The 23,712-nt window shown below is 39.3% G+C and overlaps 1 protein-coding gene and 1 long non-coding RNA gene across 4 annotated transcripts in view; both read right to left on the reverse strand.

The window, feature by feature from the left end:
• The window catches only part of large2 (LARGE xylosyl- and glucuronyltransferase 2), a 51,727-nt gene that overhangs the window by 7,042 nt on the left and 20,973 nt on the right, over positions 1-23,712 (reverse strand). For 2 of the 3 annotated variants that reach the window (XM_088297051.1, XM_088297050.1), the window contains exons 2-13: positions 22,355-22,553; positions 21,151-21,440; positions 18,666-18,748; positions 17,069-17,192; positions 11,787-11,958; positions 11,157-11,261; positions 9,956-10,068; positions 9,751-9,876; positions 7,240-7,395; positions 6,348-6,511; positions 5,803-6,081; positions 3,729-3,875 (exon numbers count right to left, since the gene is read on the reverse strand). In XM_088297051.1, the coding sequence (XP_088153177.1) occupies positions 3,729-3,875; positions 5,803-6,081; positions 6,348-6,511; positions 7,240-7,395; positions 9,751-9,876; positions 9,956-10,068; positions 11,157-11,261; positions 11,787-11,958; positions 17,069-17,192; positions 18,666-18,748; positions 21,151-21,440; positions 22,355-22,454 (1,859 nt within the window). In that variant the 5' untranslated portion in view covers positions 22,455-22,553. The remainder of the gene's footprint in view (positions 1-3,728; positions 3,876-5,802; positions 6,082-6,347; positions 6,512-7,239; positions 7,396-9,750; positions 9,877-9,955; positions 10,069-11,156; positions 11,262-11,786; positions 11,959-17,068; positions 17,193-18,665; positions 18,749-21,150; positions 21,441-22,354; positions 22,554-23,712) is intronic. The other variant, XM_088297052.1, reaches the window with a different exon arrangement.
• LOC148336008 (uncharacterized) lies at positions 19,335-21,139 on the reverse strand. Its single transcript, XR_015843282.1, has 2 exons — positions 20,420-21,139; positions 19,335-20,297 (listed from the first exon to the last, which is right to left on the reverse strand). It is a non-coding gene; the product is annotated as an uncharacterized LOC148336008 (long non-coding RNA).

A 23,712-nucleotide genomic window follows, 5' to 3' on the forward strand; every position in this document is an offset into this window, starting at 1 on the left:
ATTTACCTAATTAAATGAATTGTATACTTTTCAAAGCCAAATCCAAACACTGTACCATATTAGCTGTACATCTTTAGCACATCATCTCACAACAAAACACCCTGCTCAAGTTACCACTGGGCCTTGCAAACCAACGCTTCTGGAGTGTGGTGCTTGTGGGCAATAATAAGTGTACTGTATACGTTTTGAGAAATGTTACAAAGAAAAATGCCTGTAAAGATGACTCCGTTTGGATCGTATTCAAGGATCAAAGAAAACTATCAGAACAATCTTTGAATTAAAATATACTTGGTGACTTTGCATTAATTCCAAGATATCATTCAAGTAAATATCTCTTACAAGCTTCACAAAAAATAGCGATTGAAAAATTTGATTATTCGAAATTAATTATGGATTTTTTTCATGATTAATTTGTGAAAGAATTTAATGGCTAGACCGCACTATATATGGGAGGAACCTAGAGAAAGTGTGTTTCCGGTCCTTATGGATTCCATTTTGACACCAAATCAAATCAGTGATAAATGTGATGAAATGTTATGAGATGAATATCAGATTAGTAATGACATATTACACAGGTCAACAGCAAATTTTAATCAGAGATGGCTTTATGTGCCCCTAAACATTTGACAGTGATTTTAAAAAATGTCTTTACTTTTTTTCCGGCACGGTACATTAAGTTCTTGAGAAATATATATTTTTAAGGTTTGACCAATAAATGATTCCGCAAAATGGATTGCGTTATGCGTTAACACATAGCATAAATATTACTCGATATATTTCCAAGTACATATTATATTGTTATTGCACTATTATTACAAAAAAACTGATGAGGGCAGAGTCGGAATCTGCACATAGAATTCACATAGAAAAGTTGACTTCTGATTTAAAAAAGTAAACATTTTGACGAGTGTTATGGAAGTATATTAAGTTCATCAGCAAAATCTGTACGTGGAAGGAGAGTGCAGGCACTAGCAATAAAGGGGAAGTCAACCCAAACATTTTCTTTAGTCATAGTGTATTGTATGCGCCTCCACTATTCTAAACATGTATCGTGTTTGTGGAAATATGAATTAAGCAGTAAAATCCACCCGTTTTTAATCCATCTCAGGGGGCGGCCATTTTGCCACTTGCTGTCAACTGAAAATGACATCACAGTTACTCAAGGCTCAGCTAACCACCAATCACGGCTCACTTGTTTTTTAAAGCGGAGTCATGATTGCTCGTGACCTGAGCCCTGAGAAGCTGTGACATTTTGTCCAGTTGACAGCAAGTGGCAAAATGGCCAACCAATGGCATGGATAAAAAAGGTGTATTTTTCTGCTTAACTCATATTTCACAAATGCAATATAAATTAGAAGGCTGTGTTCAGACAAGTGGGTCTGCATAGAACAAAGATGTCAAAAAGATGTTTGTGTTGGCTTCCCATTTAAGGCTGGGCCTGGGGACCACTAAACAGCTGCAGAGGAGGGAAAACGCCATTTTGGTAAAAAAAGGAAACATCGGAGTGTAAACTAGTGGATTAATTTAAAAGGACATGGAGGGAGTCAACCAAGAAAAAGGGTGTTAGGAGTATGTTGGGAAAATGAATGAGTTTTGGGTGGATGGGAATGTTCTACAGTTGCTTCATGGAGGATCGATAATTTATCAGAAGATTTTGCACTATTTGAGAGGAAGAAATAATGAAAAATGAACGCATTATATATATATATATATATATATGTGTGTGGGTGTGTGTGTGTGTGTGTGTGTATGTGTATACAAGAAATTTTTTATTTAAAATGTTCTTATCTAATAAGAGTCTTTATTATTGGTCTGTCCACACATGTGGGTTTTATTTTTGACAAATTATATGGCCATTGAAAGGGTTAAAAATGGCTTGCTCGCTTGAAGCGTTAAAGCCCCTCTCCCACTGAGCGGCGAACAATTGCGAGTGTTTGTGAACACAGCAAATGTTACGTTCCGTTCAGGGTAGAAAGCAACTGCAATCATAAAAAGAATAGGAGAGCAACATTGCAGGAGCAAATTAGCTCCAAGAGGGGGCGCTAATGCAATAAATTGGAAGCAAAGGCTACCGTTAAATACTGAAGAAGAAAGGACTTGTGAGATTATTGCTCATATTAACCGTTATTGTGATTCCTGTTTTTCGATTTTCATAAATTCAGATTTACCAGAGTTGCTAGTTTTTGTTATACTTGTTTTGTTTGTTCTTCTTCTGCTCACGTGAATACTAGTATTGTCATTGTTACGCTACAGGATGTTCAGTTACTCCTTTATGCCACAGCTGCGTCCTCCAATTAATTTAATTATTAATTAATGGATTTTGTAATGTAAGTGCCTACCTCACCTTTTGCTGTCATTCTTTTTTTTCGTGTAATTTGTCACCACGTGTATCATCATCATCATCTCTTTTTATTGTTGCGTTCTGTTCTATGGTGTGTCTGCGTTGGGATCCTTTATATGCACAGTTACATATTGCACATGGCACGTGTGGGTTCGTTACACTTTCCCCAGGTACAGAGAGACATCAAGAGGGAGTATGGTTAATCCAGCTAGTTCTTTCATGAATCACGTTTACGATGTGGAGATAAATCAAAGAAGACAGATGCATTTACTAGAGGCCTTCATCTAAAATATTTTATCCTCACTGGATCTATAAATAAAGATACCCAACGTCTTAGTAGACAGTGGACGCTTCAACACATCATATAAATACATTTCCTTTATATGCATCCTACAAGGTCTATATATGTCCTTTCATCTACTAGGTAATTTGAGACTTTACAAGTAAATCTGAATCCACCATAATGCCTTGTTATTTATGCGGAACCGATCAACACTACCGTTCAGTCTCAAAAGTAGCAATATATTGTCAACCTGAAATAGCTCTGCGGCGTGACTTTGGAAAGCTCTCCTTTCATACCTTGCCTGAAGCTTAAACTGTCCTTCACAGTTCACTCTGTGTGGCTTTGCACATCATCTCAGATGACTCCAATGACTAAACAGCTGTCATTGGAACATACTAGTAACATTGACTAGCCAAGTTATAGTGGAAATTAACATCAAAATCATTTTGAGTAAGAATTGTACCATCCATATTGTCTCTGTTGCATTTGATATATAATCGAATAACTGGTGTCCCCAAGCGTTTTCAAAAAGTAATTACCATTCAAAACGTGAAAATTATAAAAGAGATTAGGGGTGCACCGATCATAATACCCGATCTTCAAAAAGCCTGACCTGCCGATCCCAAATTTAATTATTTTTTTTTTTTTTTTTTAGAACCAACAGCATTTGCCTTGAATGTTCCAATCTTACCTTATTGTAAAGCAATGAACAATAACTGTGAAACAATACAAATGAACTGTACGTTAGCTGGAAATTAAGTCATCTCTCAAATATAAACAGCATTATGCATCTCACAGCAGAAGAGGACTGTTGCTGACTTTTTCATACCTCCGCGGTGAAAGATGAGATCAGTGGAGAAGATCGGTTTTATTGTAATGGAAAGATTGAGGAAATCTGCGCTTATATTGATCCTGGCCGATCGATCGGTGCACCCAAAATGGAAATGCTAAATTGTTGTCGGGATTGCAGCGTAAATACAATATCTCAAGTGGAGCATCAGTCCTTATGTGGAGCAATTCTGATTAACAATTTGAAGGAGATAATAGAGAACATTTTATCATTGAATACTGACAACATCCTGTATTCACATTGTTTTACTGTACCTGAAGGTATAGAGTGTCCCCATGTCCAGCATGGAGAGTAGCTCTGCTTTGGTTTTGGGAAAGGACAAGCGATAACGCAGTGTCTCGAAAGCTGGAACCACCAGAGCCTTCTTATTATTTGCCATGTCAAGTTGTGTGATCGTTTTTCTGCACAGAGGAATTAAATAGATCAACAGTAGTAATCCAACCACATATTTTGGTCATTGCACATGTCTTGATATTTTATTTTGAAATGGGTTATTTCACATTTAGGGTACCGGCACGCTCAGCATAAAAAACGGGCTTAACTTCACAAGTCTAGTCTACCATGTTTCGTGCTGTGGTGCACCTCTCTGGGTGTTTCAGCACATAGAGTTCCCTCAACCCGGAGTCACCCAAAGATTTGGTAGCAGAAAGGAGACTACCCTCACTGTACAGTTTGATTACACTTTCATTTTTGTGCCGGAGCAATGCTCTAATAGCGTCTGCTTGTGACTCTGGTAGATGAAAAATGTAAAAAATTAGGCTAGATTTTAGACTACCTAAAACCATGTCTACTGTAACGCTGTGCGCAGATGGTGTAACACGATAGTATTGGTGCATTCACAGTAATGACAGTGAGGGACAATCCCTCTCCATAATTGTAAAAATCAATACTTTGAATGAATAATTGTATTATCAACGTCAATATATTTTAAAACCATTTTCCTGACTGCAACTCCAATTGCAACAGCTGCAAGGGAGATCGTGCAGTTTATACTGTATAAAGGAACTTTGTGTGCGCCAATCTCATCCCTCTGACCCAGAAAGTAAATGTCTGCTTGTGCAATTGAGGTATATGATAACATAAAATAACTTTGACATTCCAATAGCTCTCTTTGTTAATTATGAAGGGAGTGAGGGCTGATGGACTGTGGTGTGATCTCGGTCTGGGCATTGTTGTTCCCTGGAGGTGTAATCAGCTCCAAGAAAAGAGCAGCTATTGCATGTTGGGTTGACCAACTGGTCCTAAAAGTGACACGGGGCATTAGGGGTAGAGCAAAAGGCTGAGATGTTTGATATCTATAGATGCATATGGAATAAGTTCTTTAAAATATTCATGTCAGTGCGTAATGGAGGGTGGCCCAGGAAATGGGCACGCCAACTGAATTTTATATTATTACCGGTACTCAAAATACAGTGTTTCAAATTATTATCCGAAACCGTTTATGTCTGTCTTTATGTTCACATCATTCTTTAAATACATTAACCATCTCAGCCTCATGAATCCAGCACAAAACATCAATTGTAGGACCTCTTCGCTGGCATTTTTGGACATGCTGTCCATCCACAGACCATTCAAAGTAGCATGGTTTTCATTAGTGACTTAAGCTGTTTAAAAAAGCCTTTTCCAAAGAAATTGTTTGTTGACATAATGACTGAACCACAAAAACACAATGCATAAGAATAATTATGCCTGTCCAGAGAGAGGCACACAACACTTGCTGGAATTTTTTCTGTATGACGATTAGATAATCTGTCCAAGGCGGTGCTGTGTTTCCCCTCATTTGAATGACCAACAGCACTGGTGCATTTACAGGATTGCTTTCATATATTTGGTGAAGTGGCTCTTCTGCCTAAAATGAACTCAAATCAGCTTTATTTATAAAAAAAGAACATTAAGAACAACTGCATCTGAAACCAAGTGCTGTGCATAAATAAAAATATTCTGCAACCAGGCATACAAAAGACTGTATCCTCTCTAACCTTCTGCTTCGACTTTGATAGCGCCATGAGCAGCTGGTTAGCTGACCTTATGCTACCGTCAAACTCCACGCAACATAAAATATTCTCCCGCCGCAAATACATATACATTTCAGTATTTTGCATAGATGGGTGCGAATCCGTGCTGGGTGGCACGATTGACGAGTTTGACAAGTCGCAAGTGAGTAGTGCGCTCGTAGTCCATAATGTACCGTACTTAATGCGTCACACATACGGCATCCTGTGCAAGTAGAAGGCACAATGTAGGGTAAAATAATAAGCACTAAGCATTCATTGTCGCATTGTTAACAAGTGTCCGAAATGCAGTAGCTCGAAGAGCAGACAGTCTTACCTGAGGTAATCGTAGAGACCATACATTGGTAAGAAGTCCACATCAGTCAGGAAAACGTAAGGAGTGTTTGCATTCTTCAAGGCAACATTCCTCACCAGGTTGACGGGGTAGAACTGGCCCTCCTTATAAACAATGTGATAGCCGACGTTCTTGCGTTTTTTTAGGACCTCGGAGGCTTGAGCATAGCGTAGGAATTGTTGAGCTTCTGCATCAGACATGTACAGTGCCAGGCTGATGGGGCCTTCCCAGTGCTTGCAAATGGCCTCCAGCATCTGCAGCCTTCACAGATAAAAACACATTTTTATTCAGACTGATTGTGGCAATAGGTTAACACGCTCATGCTGGGGTGGCCCGAACCCAGGGCTAAACGGGGCGTAAGTCCCATCAGAAATCTGTGGAGCCCCAGTAAAGCCGCTCTATCATTTTATTTGTCACTCTAAAATATATTCAGAAATAATTTTCTCAGCCCCCGATGTATTGGTCAAGACCCGCTTTAGCCACATGAGAGAAAACAATTGAAATCAAAACACATTTATGGCAAGTACCTATCCATAGAAAGCTGAGCTACCAGAGTGACGTCATTCTCATCCTCTGTGGGTGAATAGTCATACTGCAGAAAGTAAAGATGGACTCTGTGAACGGTCAGTCGCTCCCGGCGGAAGTCATAACACTGATCCTCCTCATCCAGCTCCTCCAGAGCAGTCTGCAACTAAAGGTTGGTTAAAACATTTTCAAATTGGCTTCTTCAGAATTCCTGGCTCCACACCAATACACTTGTATTTGCAACAGTCAAACAAAACGATTGACATTGTGTTTCCTGGTATAATGTTGAGCCGATCGGCATTAGATATAGCTCAAAAGCCCCATTTAGTGTTTGCAGTTATCCGAAAATGTTTAAAGTGCTTGTTTTAAGCCAAACAATACTTACAACTAGATATTAACACTCAATGCCAGGACATTAACTTCAAATAAGATAAGTAATAAATGTCTTTAAACAAACAATGAAATTGTTTGACAATTTTATTTTAAGCAAAAATAACTTAAGGCAAACTAAATAAATTTGGGTTAAATTTAAGAAATTATATTTTAAGACTTCCGTTTTTGCAGTGTGCGATTTCATATGTGATTTGGGATTTATAATACTCCATTTTCAGTTTTTATTCATTCTTGTAACAGTGTTTCTTAATTTACAATGAATTCACCATTAAACCGATCAGTTCATTTTGTCATTGGTTTTAACATAATATATGGATAATTAAGAACCCACTCTCTGTTCATGGAGTGCAATGTGAAATTAATGTGAAACAACTTGTATGCAGAAATATTTATGAGTTACGTGATTCTAACTATGATTGTGACTTTTCTTTAAAAAAAAAAAAAAAAAAAGAATAAATATGTCCGAAAAGACCTTTACTGCGACTGTGACGTTTATCAGACCTGGAGGCTGTCTGGACTGGCCTGACTCGAGCAGCCAAATAGCTCCCGCCGCAGCAGGTTCCCATCATACTCCAGGAAGGTCAGGTAAAGGTTTCTGAAAAACTCCACATGCTTATTCTTTACACGAAGCTTCTTTGGAGAGTTCCAGTGGATTACCTAAAAGCAAAGATTGAGGCTGAGTGTCATCGGATCCTAAAAAGATCAAAATGATTTATCGTATTTACCGAACTACAAGTCGCTCCGAAGCATAAATCGAACCAGCCCAAGATAGCATTATGAGGTAGGAAAAAAACAAACATAAGTCACCGCGGAATATATGACGCATTATTTGCCGGTAATTTATTTTTTTAAATACTAGATCAAAAACACACATCTTGGAAGGCAAGTCAGAACATTAATAAAATAATAAAGGACAGGTTGAATAAGTGTAAGGTATGCTAACCAAGGTGAAAAAAAATGAACGAAATAACAAAAAATAAAATTAAAAAAACATTTTCGTTAATGAAATAAAATGAAAGCGAGAATGTTTTGGGGAAAACCGATAACTAACTAAAACCACATTGTCTGCTCACAAAACTAACTAAACAAAATATCATTTGTTTTCGTCTTTGTAATATTTTTGTGATCATTTAAAATGTAAATCATGGTGCAGCCGGTTTTACGACAACCGTACAGCCGTTCGCACCTCAACATCCTAAGTGACGTGATGAGTTGACAATCAGGTCTCATGGGTAGAAAAAAAAAACTGCAGCACAATGGCAAAAATTGGGAGAAAATGGCAGTGTTCCATTTGGGATTATTTTGATTATGATTGCATCTTGGACAAAAGCAAATACATCGCCACGGAGACAGGTCTCGTGTGCATACTGCCATCTCTCTTTCTCTCTCTCTCTCACTCTCTCTCTCTCTCTCTTGCTTTCACTCTCGCACTCACTCTCACTCTCACTCTCTCTCTCTCTCTCATGCTCACTCTCATTATGCATGACGACTATGTGATTTAAGTCTGGACACTTTTGTTGAATTGCCAGGTTTTTAGAATTATAAAAAAAAATGAGATCGTGTTAAATAATTTGCCCCAAATGTCCACTGTTTAACATAATAAGATTTCCTTAACATATGGGAAATGTGTTATGAGCTGATGAATGCATGGCTGAACCCGAAGGCCATATTTTATAAAGGTATGTCAGTTACAAACACAACACTGCTCCTCACTAAAGAACACCCTACCTGAAGCGTGGCGGTGGCAGCATCATTCTTTGGGCCTGTTTTTCTTTAGCTAAGATTCGATCCAATTAGAATCAAGGCTAAATACCCAATTATAAGATTGCATGCACACAAAGTAATTTATCTATTTGTTTTTACTCCCCCTCTCAAAAAGTTTAGCTTTTTTTTTTTCCAATTCAGTTGTACGCAATATAGGTCACGTTAATAGTGGAGTAACTTTTTAAATGATTTAATTTGTGTCAGTTTGAACGTCACAAAAAATAGCATTGCAAAAGGGGTGAGTAGACTACAACCACTAAGTTTCGCAACAGTATGTTGTGTGTTTCATCTGCATTTTTTTTCTGACTTTAAAAGCAGCATTAATGCACTGCACTTTTCTTGGACTAATTGCACATAAGTTTAAATGAACTGTTATTTTATACGTAATCTTTTTTTCTACCAGTAAGAGTAGTCTTTGCTTTTCATTCACTTTTACTCCAAACTTTCTTTCTGCTGTTAGATTACGGTTTTCAGATGCAAATTTCACTACTTGCAACTTTGTATTCTACAGAATATGATTCTCTTGAAGGGGATTTGTGTTTCTACTGCCGGAAGACAGCTGGGATAGGTTCCAGCACACCCGTGACCCTCATGAGGAGACGCCAAACAGATAATGGATGGATGAAAGTCAAGAGTGCCCTCTCGTGGCTGTCAGTGAAATTAAAAAAATGACTTCGTAAGGAGTAAAAGATATCAGTGCATAAGACTAGAGTGCCCTCCCTTGACTGTCTGTAAAGTTGGATTTTTTTTCCACGTGTAAGTTGCTGGTGGATGGTTTACATTGTCTCTTGCCACACTATGGCTCGTGCAGTGACAGTCATTCACTCACGCACCAATCGCAGCTTTTTTGAATTGCCCTCCTCTGCCCAGAGATGTTTCCATCCAGAGTTTTAATTGTGTCACTGGTCGCCGTGCAAGATTTATGAAAATAGGGCCCATTACGTTTTTCAATACCTTTGCTTTCCATTAAGATAAAGCTACAGAAATATTATGACAGAGTTCTTAAGAAAACAATTCAGTTCCAAAAGGTTTGCATTATTTTCTGGCCTCTGTATTTCTCTTCTCCAACTCGAAATACACAGTGGTGCGCAACATGTATGTGCGCCCCTAGTTAAACAGTAATTGCTTAGCCTGTTGAAAGCATGTAACATATGATCTTGAAACATCTGGGAAGGGTTTTTAATTTTGCATTCTATATTTCCTTCTGTAAGAGTGATTGGCCTCTCAGCCAATTTTGCGTGAGCATACCTTGAGGTCGGAAACATCAGTGTAGCACAGCTCGGAGCGAGTGTGATCAGACAGCTGAACGTTCCAGAAGCAGGGCAACTGGTGGACCAAGACTGGGTTCTGCTTTATAAATGCATTGAAGATGTCCTGAAAGCACAAGTCTCTGTCTCAATATTATCATAAGTCTCAATTAGGTAAATGCAAGAGCACATTTTTCTGTCTTTACCTGATCAGCCAGTGATGTACTGAGCATGCTCATTAACTCTCTCTCTGCTGTCAGACGCCACATCTGCTCCCATCCAATTTGGCGCAGTCGCTCCAGGTGTAGGAGAATTACACCTAATTTTGCATATGAAACATGAGAAAAATAACTTGTAATTCGCTAATTAATTTTAGGACTCACTGTGAGTGTGCAATGCTGTAGAAAAGAGGTCTCAAATTTGCAGCCCGGGGCCATTTGTGGCCCATAGGACAATATTTTGCGGCCCCCTACTTCTAGAATTTAATGTTAGCGCGTACAGCCCACATCTTTTTGCCGTGTTTTTGCACTGGATGTTTTCTGTGTGTGGGGGGAGGTGGGGGGGGGGGGGATGTGCGTGCGTGGGTGTGTGTTCTTTTCAATCACTTATGGGCTACTATAGCTCAGGCTCATGAGTGCTTTCAGCAAAACACAATTCTGAAGTCCAGTCACGGTCATGTTCTGAAAACAGGTGGATTTCACTGCTTAACTCATATTTCGATAAACACAATATTAACCAGAATGCCATGTTTAGACAACTAAAAGTGCATAGAACATATTCTTGCTCAGATTTTTTTGGGGTTGATTTCTCCTTTAACTACATTTTTGTCTTGTTTTCTGAGTTTTTTTTACTGCTAGAACTATATAAAAAAGAAAATAACTACATGTACTTTAAATTTGACTGTTGTGGTGGACATTAGGACCATGCCTTTCACCCAGCAACCATATAATTTGGGGCGTGTTCATAGGCGCAAATTTGTGATTATGCATCACTGTCTGGTTGGCAGTCTTGAAATAAAGATGTGTTTATTTTTGATTGCCACATTGCAAGCATTACAATTCCTTTTGTGATCAGTTTTATTTTCAACATCTGCATTTATGTTGTATCAACCTGGTATTGCGAAGCGATTCTTTTATTTTTATATTTCAATGAATATGTAAGTGGTTTAAATCTATTAAAAATGTATTTTTGATGACTTGTTATGTTCTGAACTACCTTGAAGAAAGATTGAAAAGATTGGATTAGTTGCACTTCTACATGAACCCCTTTTTTCGTGGAATACATGGTGCAGCCCAGACACACCCAGATTCTGTCCAGCGACCTGCACCTCCAAATTGAGTTTGGAACCTCTGCTGTAGATCGATGGTGCAGTGGGTAGCAAACTGCTACCTTATATCAGAATCCTACCTGTGTTGAAGCCTCGACCAAGTGCAGGCCACGGTTTATGATTCTTCCACAGGTTTCCAAGGTACCAATCACTCTGGTTCTCCACAAGACCAATGACCTGTTTGTCTTTGGACGCATGAAGCAAGAGATAATCAACCAAACTTGTTGCATACAATACAATACAATACAACTTTATTTATATAGCGCATTTCACAACAGCTGGAGCTGCAACATGCAGACACATTAATTATTATATGACCATCATTTGATCTTAACCCAGATACATTTGGGTTGATTGAGGAGCCTAAATGAAATAATCACTTTGAATAATCTTTCAGTTGCAAACAGTACATTGTGATAACACACATTCAATTTCTTTGGAATTTATTGTGTCTTACGCTGAGCTCTTTAAAAATCTTGTGTGTGACACATACAGCTGTCAATAAAATATCTGACACAAATCATAATTTGATCACAATGTGAAAAACGGGAGACACCTCATCAGACTGTTATCGAGCTGGAAGGGACTACACGGTAGTGCTTTGAGCTGCATGACTCTGATAGCAGCAGCACAAGATTTATTTGCGTCTTGTTCAGCAAAAACAGTACAATGTACATTTTTTTTTGCATATAAAATTCCCAATGTCTTACCAGTAAACTTTCTGAAAATACCCCAAAGCTCAGCAATATCCGTGGCAAATGTGATATCTGTGTCCAGGACAATGACCTTTGACAAGTCATGTGGCAGGGCTTTGGTTAGAGTCAGCTTCATCAAGCCGTTAATTCCTGAGTAATGACTGTTTGGTATCCATGACACATCGGACTGAAACAGAACAGTCAAGCAATGGTGAGTTAGGAGCACACACACCAAAAGTACCAAACTTGAGCATTTTTGATATCTGAACATTCAGACTCTTTGACAAATGTATATTAAAGGAACACACCAGTCAAAATTAATATTCCAACATTCAATTAGTCAGTGTGTAAAAGGAATGAAAGTACAAACGTCAATGGCATTTAATTCCCTGAAAAAAGGATTAAGCACCAAAATAATTCTATCCATATTGGACATTTTGGACCGCTTTGCATGATTCCTATGACACGAGACTGTTCATTTTGGACATGCTTCCTGCTGTATTGTGCTATAAAAATGACGTAAGGCATCGTCAAGTATTCCTATAATTTAGATTATACTCCTAACCGTTAGATTTCATCTTCATCCGAAAAGCGGTTGTCACCCAAATTTTCAGTATGTGGATGTGTAGGCATGTCATAATCATTTTCTAGAAATATTAGAACAAAATTTGCAATATTTTTTATTCTATTCACGCCGTAATGCTGCCTCTCCGAGTTGCCTTCTAGAGAGAAAACATTACGTCACTTAATGCACAAAAACCATTACCAATTGTCACAAATGTCCAATATGGCAGCGAGCATACAGAGTATTTCATTATTTTGATACTTAATTGCCTTTACACTTTTATTCTTTATACACACTACTTATTGAATGCTGCAAAACAAATTTTGTTTGAAGCCTTTTTGCGTGGTGGCCTAACAGCTAAGTTGTGGTTGTTCTGTGAGAACAGGTACCGATATGATAGGTTCACTTTGCTATTACTTCATATTTAGTGTCTTTATAATGTACAATTGTATTCATGGCTATGATTTGTAGTGTGCACTAACCTCACAAAAATCGAGGCATTGTAGTTGCACAGATTAATATTAATGCCTCAGCAAATAAATAAATGACCAAATTATAAATATATTTACTTACTCAACAATGTACAAAATGAAATGTTATTTTACTTGTTTTTTTTGGTAACATAGGAGAAGGTCCCAATTTTCTTAGTCCCACTGACAATTTTCATATGAAGACTTTTTGATGGACTGCTTAACAGACAAATAAAAATTTAGTTAGCGTTAAGGAGTATGTTATATTCCGTATTGCAACAAGTGTTATGACACGGTGCTGTAAAGTGTCATGGTGTTAGTTCATATTGTCCTCAAACTTCTATGATGAATAAAGTTTTCACGAGCACACAGTTGTTGTCTGCATATTACAGAGCATAATAATCTGATTAAAAATCACTTTGCATTGCTTCCATTCCATGGTCACGCTGCTGCTGGTCCAAATCTGTAACGGCAAGCGGCGATTGGTCTATCAAAACTAACGACATGAAGATAACCCCGATTAGTGCTCTTTTATCCAATGGAGCGTGTACCCATCGTGATTTTTCTTTTGTGTCTTGTAAGTCTTGCGGGCTGAAACAAAAAATGCACTTGTTGGCCGCAACTGAGAAATGTACAGCGTGGCCGAAAAACTGAGGTTAAACAAAATATTTTCAAATGGAAAACATTTACAGAAACGCTCTATGTGCATGTCTACAAATAGCTCGCTTTAATGAACTTTCTTCATTCAGTACTCGGATCTGTATACAAGCATGCAAATATAATTGGCTTTAAGTCTTGGCTGATTTTTTTCAGTTTAATGAGCGTTAATGGAAAGCCGCTGCAGGTCTAAGCAGCTCTCAGCACAAAGGCCTTTTCATACAGCGTAAAGATTAGCAAGGAAGGAGAATGTGATGGTGTGAATGCATCAAAAGATGTCACAGACACAACTACAAACATGCACTCGATCACCCACGCACGCAAGCATAGACACAAAGGAGAGAAAGAGAGCAGAAATTCAACCTTGGAAGATATTTTTCCATTTTGTGTCATCCCTTCCCCTTAATGTGTTCCAAAGTATGCTGCAAAAGTGTCTTTTTGAGTACTACTTTCACTATATAATGGAGTTGCATAAAACAGTTCACATATACATACAAATAAGGTATATTAACTAAATTGTTTATTTGAAATATTTTATTTACTTGGCCAATTTTGTCATTTATTAGGAATTTTTGGAATGATCTTTTGTCAGTGCTGAGTCTGTTTACATGTGACACAATTATACCTCATCGCTGCTTGTTCTTCCGCTTCCTTCCTTTCTACCGCCTCACTCCAAAAGTGTGGTGTCGTACATACTCTTGCTTTTGCCATTTTTTAACAATACAATACAACTTTATTTATAGCGCGCATTTCACAACAGCTGGTGCTATTCATATGATGTCATATAAATTAGCCGGAAATTAAAACACAAACACATATATTGTTTATTTCCGGTGAGTTACGTGGAAAACAGCAGCCAGTCAAACACTTTTTAGACTCCTTGCGGTTGAGCATGCGCAACGTGTCTTGTGCAATCAGGGTATTCCGATTAGTGTATATATGCACACATAATCGGGTTACAAAAGGAGTACCCCAGGACTGAATTTTAAAATTATTGTGTGCATTTATATGGATGGATGACAGCATGTAAACATAGTAAATTATTTCATTCATTCTAATTAATAAATTATGTTGAAATTTAGTTCTGTGTTATGTGACAACCAGGCAGCCCATCTATCAGTTCAGCCATTTCAAGGCTAGCACATTAGCAGTCTACCTTGGCCATTACGGGGAGGGGGCGGGCGTGGGAAAGCCCACAAAGGCGTGGTGACAAGTCAGAAATGTGTATGCATTGTGTGGAGTAGTGAATTGTGTAGCGTCAAGTCGGTGCCGATGTCCCAGCCAGCATGCAAAAGGCAGCCATGGCTACCTAAACAAAAACATAGGACACACGAGGATGTGGGAGGTGAAGGACAAGCATCGGACAGCATCACTTTCAGGTGAAAGTCCTGATAACGGTTGTCTTGGTAAGAGGCTGAAGTAATTGCAGTTAACCTTGAGTTCTTTTGGGGCCTCTCAGTTAGCTGAATTGGCAACCAATTCTTCAAGACGATTCACCAACATCTCCACGTTGTTGACCAATTTGCACAGTGTCTCAAGAAAATCAATTGTGGCAAGAGACAAGCTAAACAAATCCATAGTTAGATTTTTGGAAGAAATGCAGCGGGCCGGGGTATTAGTTAAGACACAAGACTACAAGGACAGCAGGGAAGACACAGGAGGAGAGGAGAATAAGCAGAAGCGTCCGCCTATGTCGACAGCCAAGCAGAACAAAAATCATTAACAGATCTGAATGTGCATATTTCCACCTTCAAATACATGGGCAGGAAGTGAAGTGAAGCTTTGCACAGTCTATGCTTCCAGTGACCACGCACACATTCATTGCCTGCTCAGGCCGTTGGCGCATAGACTCACACAAATGATGTTGTTGTTTGTCATTCTATCACCAATAAACATGTTTTATCACACACTTACCACACATGCTGACGTTCACTGGTCTGTGTAATATATTTCATCAATGTTTGTGACATATTTAGTCACTCTTACACCCAGAAAAGCGAGAGCCCAGAAAGTACTGTGGCACTGCTTGCATGTGGCAGGACTTTGCTCCATTGGCGCAATGTGCAGAAGAAGCCCATAGACAAACATTACCACTAGAGCAGGGGTGTCAAACTCATTTTTGTGGATGGGCCACATCGTAGTTCTGGTTTCCCTCAGAGGGCCGTTACGACATGTGAACACATATAAATGTATGATTACCTTACATTATCACTTATAAACAACAAATGGGTGGAAAGCCAGTTTTGAAATCAGAACCCAGTTAGTAATTGTTTGTTCAACAATTCCTCAATTAATTTTAAAGGGGGGGATTGGTAACGAATAAATGGCAAATCGCATATCGCGATGTTAAAAGTAAAGAAAGTGTTCTAGAAACAGGAAGTTGAAGCATATGATTTGACCTTTGCGGGCCACATAAAATGAGGTCGCGGGCCAGATCTGGCCTCCGGGCCTTGAGTTTGACACCTGTGCACTAGAGCAAGGGCCACAAACGCTGGTCCTCCAACACACCTGATTCAAATGATCAACTTATCAGCAAGCTCATCATTAGAATCAGGTGTGCTGGAGGAAGGACACATCTAAAACATGCAGGACAGGGGCCCTCGAAGACCAGAATCAGTGACCCCTGCATTAGAGGAAGCTTCGGCTGGTTGAGGATGAGCTGTGAGAAGCTTTTCATTTACTTGTATTGAGATAACTGTGTTTGGTTCCCATAAATTCATTTCAGTCATTCAATTTTCTACCGATTTTGACATGGATTGGTTTGTTAGAAACATCAGACATGTAGTTATCCTACCACAGGCTTTGGTTAGTTAATTTAGGCTTTCATAACATTAACTACTTAGGAAAGACCATGTGTTTTTTTACTCAAAAAAAGAGAGATCTGCAAAAAGAACTGAAATAAAAACTCAAAAACAATGAACTTGATCTTTTGTTTTTCTTGCAATCACATAGTTGGATGATGTGGAATTGATGGAAACATAATTAAAAGCTTTGAAAAACAATTTGGCCTTATTTGAAATATGTTTCAATTAGTGTCAAAGCTGAAATTTAAGTTAATCGTCTATTTCAGGTTCTTGTGTTCTAACTTCCTGCTAATTTATTTTACACCACATGGAAATTGTTTTGTCACAGCTTTAGCTGTTGTGAAATGGGCTACATAAATAGTTGTATTGTGTGGTATTGTATAGGAGTAGTGCCTCACTAGTCATGAACCTCACTGCTTGTCGCTGGGTTAAACTGATAATTATCCTCCACCTAATCTTGAAGGAACATGCATTTATTCAGACACGTCCAAGTCCAATATTCCACTGGCAAACAATATTAATTGAGACAAATCTGATTTCACACGTAAAGGTTGCGACCTCATGTATTAGCGTTATCTTCACTGTTGAGTTTTTATATTGACGTTTTTCACTTAATTCATTTTTGTACAAGAACACATTTATCAACCTTGAATCAGCTCCCTTGGACAGATTTTCTTTTGATATGTTAATGGGAGTGACTCTGTTTTACTAACATGAGAAGGCAAGGGCATTGTAGGACAAGGGCATTGGACAACTGTTGGGACAAAGGTTGACAGTTGTGCGTGCCTAGCATACTCTTACCTTGAGTTCTTCTGCATCATAAAAGCTAACTTGCACAGAGGGGATCATCCAGGAATGAAACAAGGAGCTCAAAGTTTGGTTGGCCACAGCATCAGTGATAAAATGAAATTGAAGAGGGTTTCGCCTGGAAAATTGAGGTGGGGAAAAACTCTGCTCAATTAAGTGAAAATAATATGGAATTAATCTAATTTCTTTCAAAAAAACATTGCAGAATGTTTGAGCCAAATTGGTTTCAACACATTGACCAAAACAACATTTTTGCAGCTGATTGACCATAACTCGCTGACCTGATCATTAATCATGAGACAATTTTTAGAAAATTTATTGTATCTGATCATATCCTCATAACAAATTAGCACAACCTACAGAGTCGCCACATTTGTGCACACCATTCAAATCAAAGATTTTGTAAAGCAATAGCCTTCTTCTCAAAAGCCTGTGATAACCTTCACTTTTAATTCCAGCGCAATGTAGTTTAAAAAACGGTCTATGCACCATAGAATAATCCATCCACATTCAACCACCCATCCATTATTTGAGCCGCTTCTCCTCATACGGGTTGCAGGCATGCTGGAGCCTATCCCAGCTGTCTACACTCTCAAGACGGGGTACACCCTGAACTGGTTGCCAGCCAATCGCAGGGCACATAAAGTCAAACAACCATATACGCTCACAATCATACCTAGGGACAATTTTGGCCCAATCCCGATACCACCCCTTACGTCTTTTCTTGTCCCTTCCCACTTGAAATACGCGTTCATGACAAACAAGACGTACTTTAGTGCAATGACATGTTTTGAGTTGTGGGTTGAAACGCTCTCTGTAGAGCTGGCTGTCGGACCAAACAACAATGCTAGAAGCCAGGTTGTTAGCTATGTTTGACAAGTTGTTTAGTGCTAGCTGGCACACGGTCAGGGCTAATAGAATAGACACAGTGGTGTCGAGATCCAGCCCTGGAGGGACTTTCCTAGCTCTCCCGGCTGCAACCCACCTGATTCAAATGATCAGCAAATCAGGAAGCTCTGAAGAAGCCTGATAAGTATCCTGTTCATTTGAATCAGGCGTGTTGGACACCGGCCCTCGAGGACTAAAGTTTGACACCCCTGGGAATAGAGGCTAGGTGCATGCAAACTCCAGACAGGAAGGCCGGAGCAGGAATCGAACCCTGCAATTTGATCTCATGTTCATACAATTTTGTCATGCAAGTGACTCACTGTGGCGACCCCTGACAGAGAAAGGCCGAAAGTCACTTGTATATATGATCGTGTAATACTACCTTGTGGTATTTTCAAATGTCACGACTAAACTTGGAAGACAGCCTTAAGGAGTGACACACAATGTCTCTTAGATTATGAGTACTGTCACTTCGAAAAACATGGCTGCCATTGACCATTGTGGGTGTGGGGCTTGCAGCATGTAAGTCATTACTTGAAATTAGTCTTAGCTTGAAATTTTAGGCTCAAGTCCAGATCGATACTTCACGAACATTTAAAATGTTCAAATAATTTTTTTGTTTTCAGATTTCAGTCATTTTTTTCCATGCTAGATGAATGACACCCATTACGAATGTTCTGAAAATAAATAATACATGTCTCACCTGTGGAAGAGGACAGACTTGACCAATGTGACCGTGTCTCTACTCGCTTTGTGTCCAGCACAAACACAGGCGACATGAATTACCTGTGGAAACATGAAACTTTAGATGTCACAGAGTGTATATTCAGTATGTACACGTGTATACTCTTGCTCTCTCGGGAATTGCAAACACAAACATGACACAAAAATGAATTACCTCCTCAAAATGTCAATGGAATTGTAAAGCAACTCTCTAATATTCATCGCATTGAGTTGCTTTGATTTTCGTGTGCATTATACTATTCATTGCTGCGTTGTGGTGAAATCTTACTACACACACCTCCAGGTAATGCTTGTGTGAATTTGTCCAATGACATAAATATGACCCAGAAAATGTTTGCTAAAATATACAATGGGTTGCAAAAGTATTCATACCTTTGAGCAACACTCTATTTCTGAGCACAGAACAAAAGAAATGTGTGTTTCACCTGTTCACATGTTAAGAAATAGCACAAACACAACAATGTGTTTGTTCATAAGTGCTCTTTACTGGAGATATTGCATAAGTCTGTGTTTCATTGTTGCAAAAGTATTCACACCAAGTCATCAAGTCATAGTCAGTCCTTGTGTCAGGATCGCCGGTCGGCGAGTTGGGGAAGGACCCAAGGTGCGAGGAAGCAGGGGAAAAGGGTAGCTTAAAGGGAGTTTATTAACTGAATCAAACAAAGACAAACAACGTGGCAGGGTGCAAAAAATAACAAAGGGGCAACCTAAAACGTGACTACACTGGGTCGAGAACGAGGAACAAAGAGAGTGACAAATACTGAGGAACGTGAACGTGAGCAAGAACGAGATCGGGGAGCGTCCGTGACAGTCCTCAATGGAGCAGACAAGGCGAGGGTGGTAATCTCCGTGAGAGGGGCAATCGCGTATCGCGGGCGTAGCAGGAGCAATGTTCCGACGCAGAGCTGTCGGCAAGGGGTGGTTAAATAGTCCGGTAATTTGGGGGAGCAGTTGGGAATCAGGTGTGTGACGGTAAACGGGGAACAGGTGCGTGGCTGGTGGGGAATGAGTGCTGAGGGGAGACGCCCTACACAGCTGACAAAACAATAACAAAAACACTGACATGACCGAGACGGGTCATGACACCTTGGTTGCAGCACCTTTGGCAACGCGTCTTCATCACTTTGGGGAGCCAACAATGAGTTTTGCACAATATTGTTTCCCCTTTGTAATACTGCTTCAGCTGAGTTATGTTCCTTGGTGATCTTTGGTTCACGGTTTTCGACTGGGTTAAGACAGGGGCTTCGATTTGGCCAGTCTAGAACCTTCACTTTTTCTTCTTGAGCCATTTTTGTGTCACTCAAGCTCTATGTTTTGGAACATTATCCCATTGAAAGGTGAACCTCCTCTCAAGGTTCAGGCTTTTTGTAGACTTGAAGAGGTTCCTCTTCAGGATGTCAACGTATTTCACTATCCATAGTATCTTGTACACAGACAGGCTCACCACAACCAGAGGAAGAGAAACAGCCCCATATCATTATGTTCCCAACTCCATGTTTAATTATTGGACTTTATCTCCTTGCTCAAATTAAACGCAACTTAAGATGCTTATTTTGGTTCTCAATTGCTTCTTCAAACAGTGTGCATATCCCTGAGAGAGAGAGAGAGAGAGAGAGAGAGAGAAGGAGAGAGAACATAAGATTTCAGTCTGCCCCGAGTGCAAATATTTGATTTCTGTGCACATGGTACTCAAAGAAACAAACAAAAACCCACTTTTGGCCTTGCGTAATCCATCCATCCATCCAACCATCCGTCTGTACCGCTTCTCCTCGCAAGGGTTACGGGAGCCTATCCCAGCTGGCTTTGGGCAGTAGGCGAGGGACACCCTGAACTAGTTGCCTGCCACACAAAGACAAACAACCATCCGCACTCACACTCATACCCAGGGGCAATTTAGAGTGTCCAATCAACCTGCCACGCATGTTTTTTGTAATGTGGGAAGAAACCAGAGTACCTGGAGGAAACCCACGCAGGTATGGGGAGAACATGCAAACGCCACACAGGAAGGCCGGAGCCAGAATCGAACCCATGATCTCTGCACCATGAGGCGATCGTGCTAACCGGTCCACCACCGTGCCACCCTTGCCTAATCCGTCCTTTTAAAAAAAAAATTCTCATCCAGTGTCCTCCGGCCCAAAAATGGGCATCCATTCCAGCGACGAAATGCACGACATTTGCAGTCAGTTTGCTAATTGACTGCCGACTCAAGGCTTCAGGCTATTCGTCAGCAAAGCACTTGCGCTTTTATCATACTTGGAGATAGACTTGCATCATTTGGAAGAGGCACCCAGCAACCAGCGTCATTTTTACATTCCCCCGCAAAAAATATGGGACACAAAACTATAGTCATTTCAAATGGCAACTTTCTGGCTTTTAGGAAACACTAAAAGACCCTTGAAAACCTTAGACTTTTATTCTGGGAAAAAGTACATGATTTTCTTTACCTCACACTTCTGGACAGCAGGCAATCTGGAACACTCAGTGTGGTTGTTCTTCTCTTCCTCTGTGATGTATGCGTCATCTGGTCCAGTGTCAGCAGAGGCACCCCATTGCTGGTTGCCATAGTTTCTCTCAGCTGACTGGGTAGCAGTGCTCTGTGACTGGCTAAGATGTAGTCTCATCTGCCTGTTCTCTTCTTCCACCTCGCGAACCCGTGCCTCAAGGATGGCCCGTTCCAAGAACTGAGATGCTGTTGTGTCCACCAAACAGGGAGGAAGGAACAGGGACCTACCATCTGTGAAAAGAGAAAAGAGGATAAGGAATTATTTTGTTGATGAATTAAAGGCGTTTACAGACTGCACTCTGTTGTCCCAATGGTCAGTAAGGAGTGCAGAGACAAAGGTTTCAAAGGAGGCTTGGTGCATGAACTATGAGGCATATCGTCCCGTTGGCGCTTAAGTTAATTCCGTCAGCACTTTGTTACACATGCAAGGCACGACGATTATCCTGGCATCGGACATACCCACCGTGCGTAACACATATATGGTGGTGATTGGCGATTTCCCAGGATAAGACCCACACAACTTTCTCATTTTTCATTGAAAACATTTATTGAACGTTTGAATGATTTTTCGAGGAGTTTGTTTAAAAAAAAAGTATTATTTTATTTATTAATTTATTGAATTGATTAACCCATAGTGTGCCCATAGGCCACGGGTTGCCTATCTCTGGTTTAACCAGATGCAACTCCACAAGAATATGTAAGAAGAGCGGTTATACGGCAATAACTAATCTCATTCTGACAATTTATTCGTGCATGTGTATGTGTGACTGATTAAAGAATAATGCCACTGCTGATTATGCTTTCATGGTTCAAATTACAATATAGTGCTGACTGCAATTTGCTCGACTTAAATAGCTGCCAATGATACTAGAAAGGAAAATTCAAACTCAACTGAATTGGGCCCATAAGCCCTACCATACCATACCATACCATACCATACCATACCATACCATACCATACCATACCATACCATACTATACCATACCATACCATACCATACCATATCAAACCATACCGTAGAAATGTTTCTGTTCTCATATGTTTCATTCGTATGATTTGATCATATCTCAATAACAAGTCTCCACTACTTAATACCCTGAAACAATTTGCCCATACTGCGATTTTCTGTGTAAATTTGTACTCACTCTCCAGGTTCTCAGACAGCAGGTATAGCCCAGTAAGGAGCACAATGGTCGTTAAAGATGCTACTAAAAGCTTGAGGCGTCCACGGCACAGCAATGTCATGATGGGATGGTGACTGCGAGCTATGACGGCCAAAGGTCAAGGGTACTGGGTGAGAGAGAAGAGTGTAGATGGCAACTCAGGTAGGGTGCATCTTTTCATCTGGGAAGGAGAACAAGAAACATTATTTAAAAACACATTAAACACAGTGGCATTTCTCATACCTGCAGAGTTTCAATATTTAGAAAGAAGGAGAAGGATACAACTAAGTGCACAGCGCCATGTTATACCTTTGTGATATATCTTGGCCATTTTTTGTCTTTTAGTTTGCTTCTTCGCTTGTTTGTTTGTTCGTTCGTTTCTTTCATTCGTTCGTACGTTCTTTCTTTCTTTAACCAATTTAGCTGTGTTAATGCAAATTAATTAAAACTAAACCAAGGGTGGACATCATTGACTAATTTTGTAATTTTCCATTCCATCTTTTTAAGTACGTCACTACTGTTTTCATCAAATATTGGACAATTTAAACTTGAACCCTTGATATGCACTGCACAAATCATGCAATTTGGATGAAATTAGTTTTATTCAAGACTGAACACTTGAACATGTGTATTTATCTATTTTTTTACATTTTCTACCAGATTGCATCCTTTGACAATTTTCAGAAAAGGGAACGATTTCATTCAACACTCTTATTAAATTAAGCCATTTTTATTTGAAGTGGAGATTTCTTCTGCTGACAGGAAGGAACAAAAAAAACGAGTCCATCAGGATCACTTGCAGCTATTGAAGTTTAGGGAGTAGTTTGCTAGTTCACTAGTTTACACTGTGCTGCCTTTTGAGATCCTCAATCTAAGATTTTAATCTTAGAAAAATTAAGAAATTGTTCTAGTGCCTGTTATCGCAAAAGTGTAACTATGATGAATTAAATGCATATAGATTTTTTGGGGGGGGAAGGTATGTCTAAGTGTTAAATCAGAAACAAGTAAAAAGAAAATGTAGGGACATTACAGATAGTATAACAAGTGTAAATAAGAGAGATGATGAAAAAGACTCACCATAAGTCAAATTTAATAATAATATAATAATAATAATAATTTTTAAGATTTGAATTTGAAAGATGCAAAAAAAAAAAAAAAAAACGCCCCCTCAAACAGTTATATATATTTATATATATATATAGATATATATATGAACAAAATTTAACTCAGTTAAATATTTTAACTCAGTTAACTCAGTTTGATTTACTTAAAAAATAATTTGCATACTTTGCAAATATTGTGCCAGATTAGCTGTCTTTAGCACGTCTCAGAACAAAAAA

This window comes from Idiotropiscis lumnitzeri, chromosome 5 (genome assembly GCF_059441095.1).
Source record: "Idiotropiscis lumnitzeri isolate Australia: NSW breed Sydney's pygmy pipehorse chromosome 5, RoL_Ilum_1.0, whole genome shotgun sequence".
In the NCBI taxonomy this organism is placed as follows: Eukaryota; Metazoa; Chordata; class Actinopteri; order Syngnathiformes; family Syngnathidae; genus Idiotropiscis; species Idiotropiscis lumnitzeri.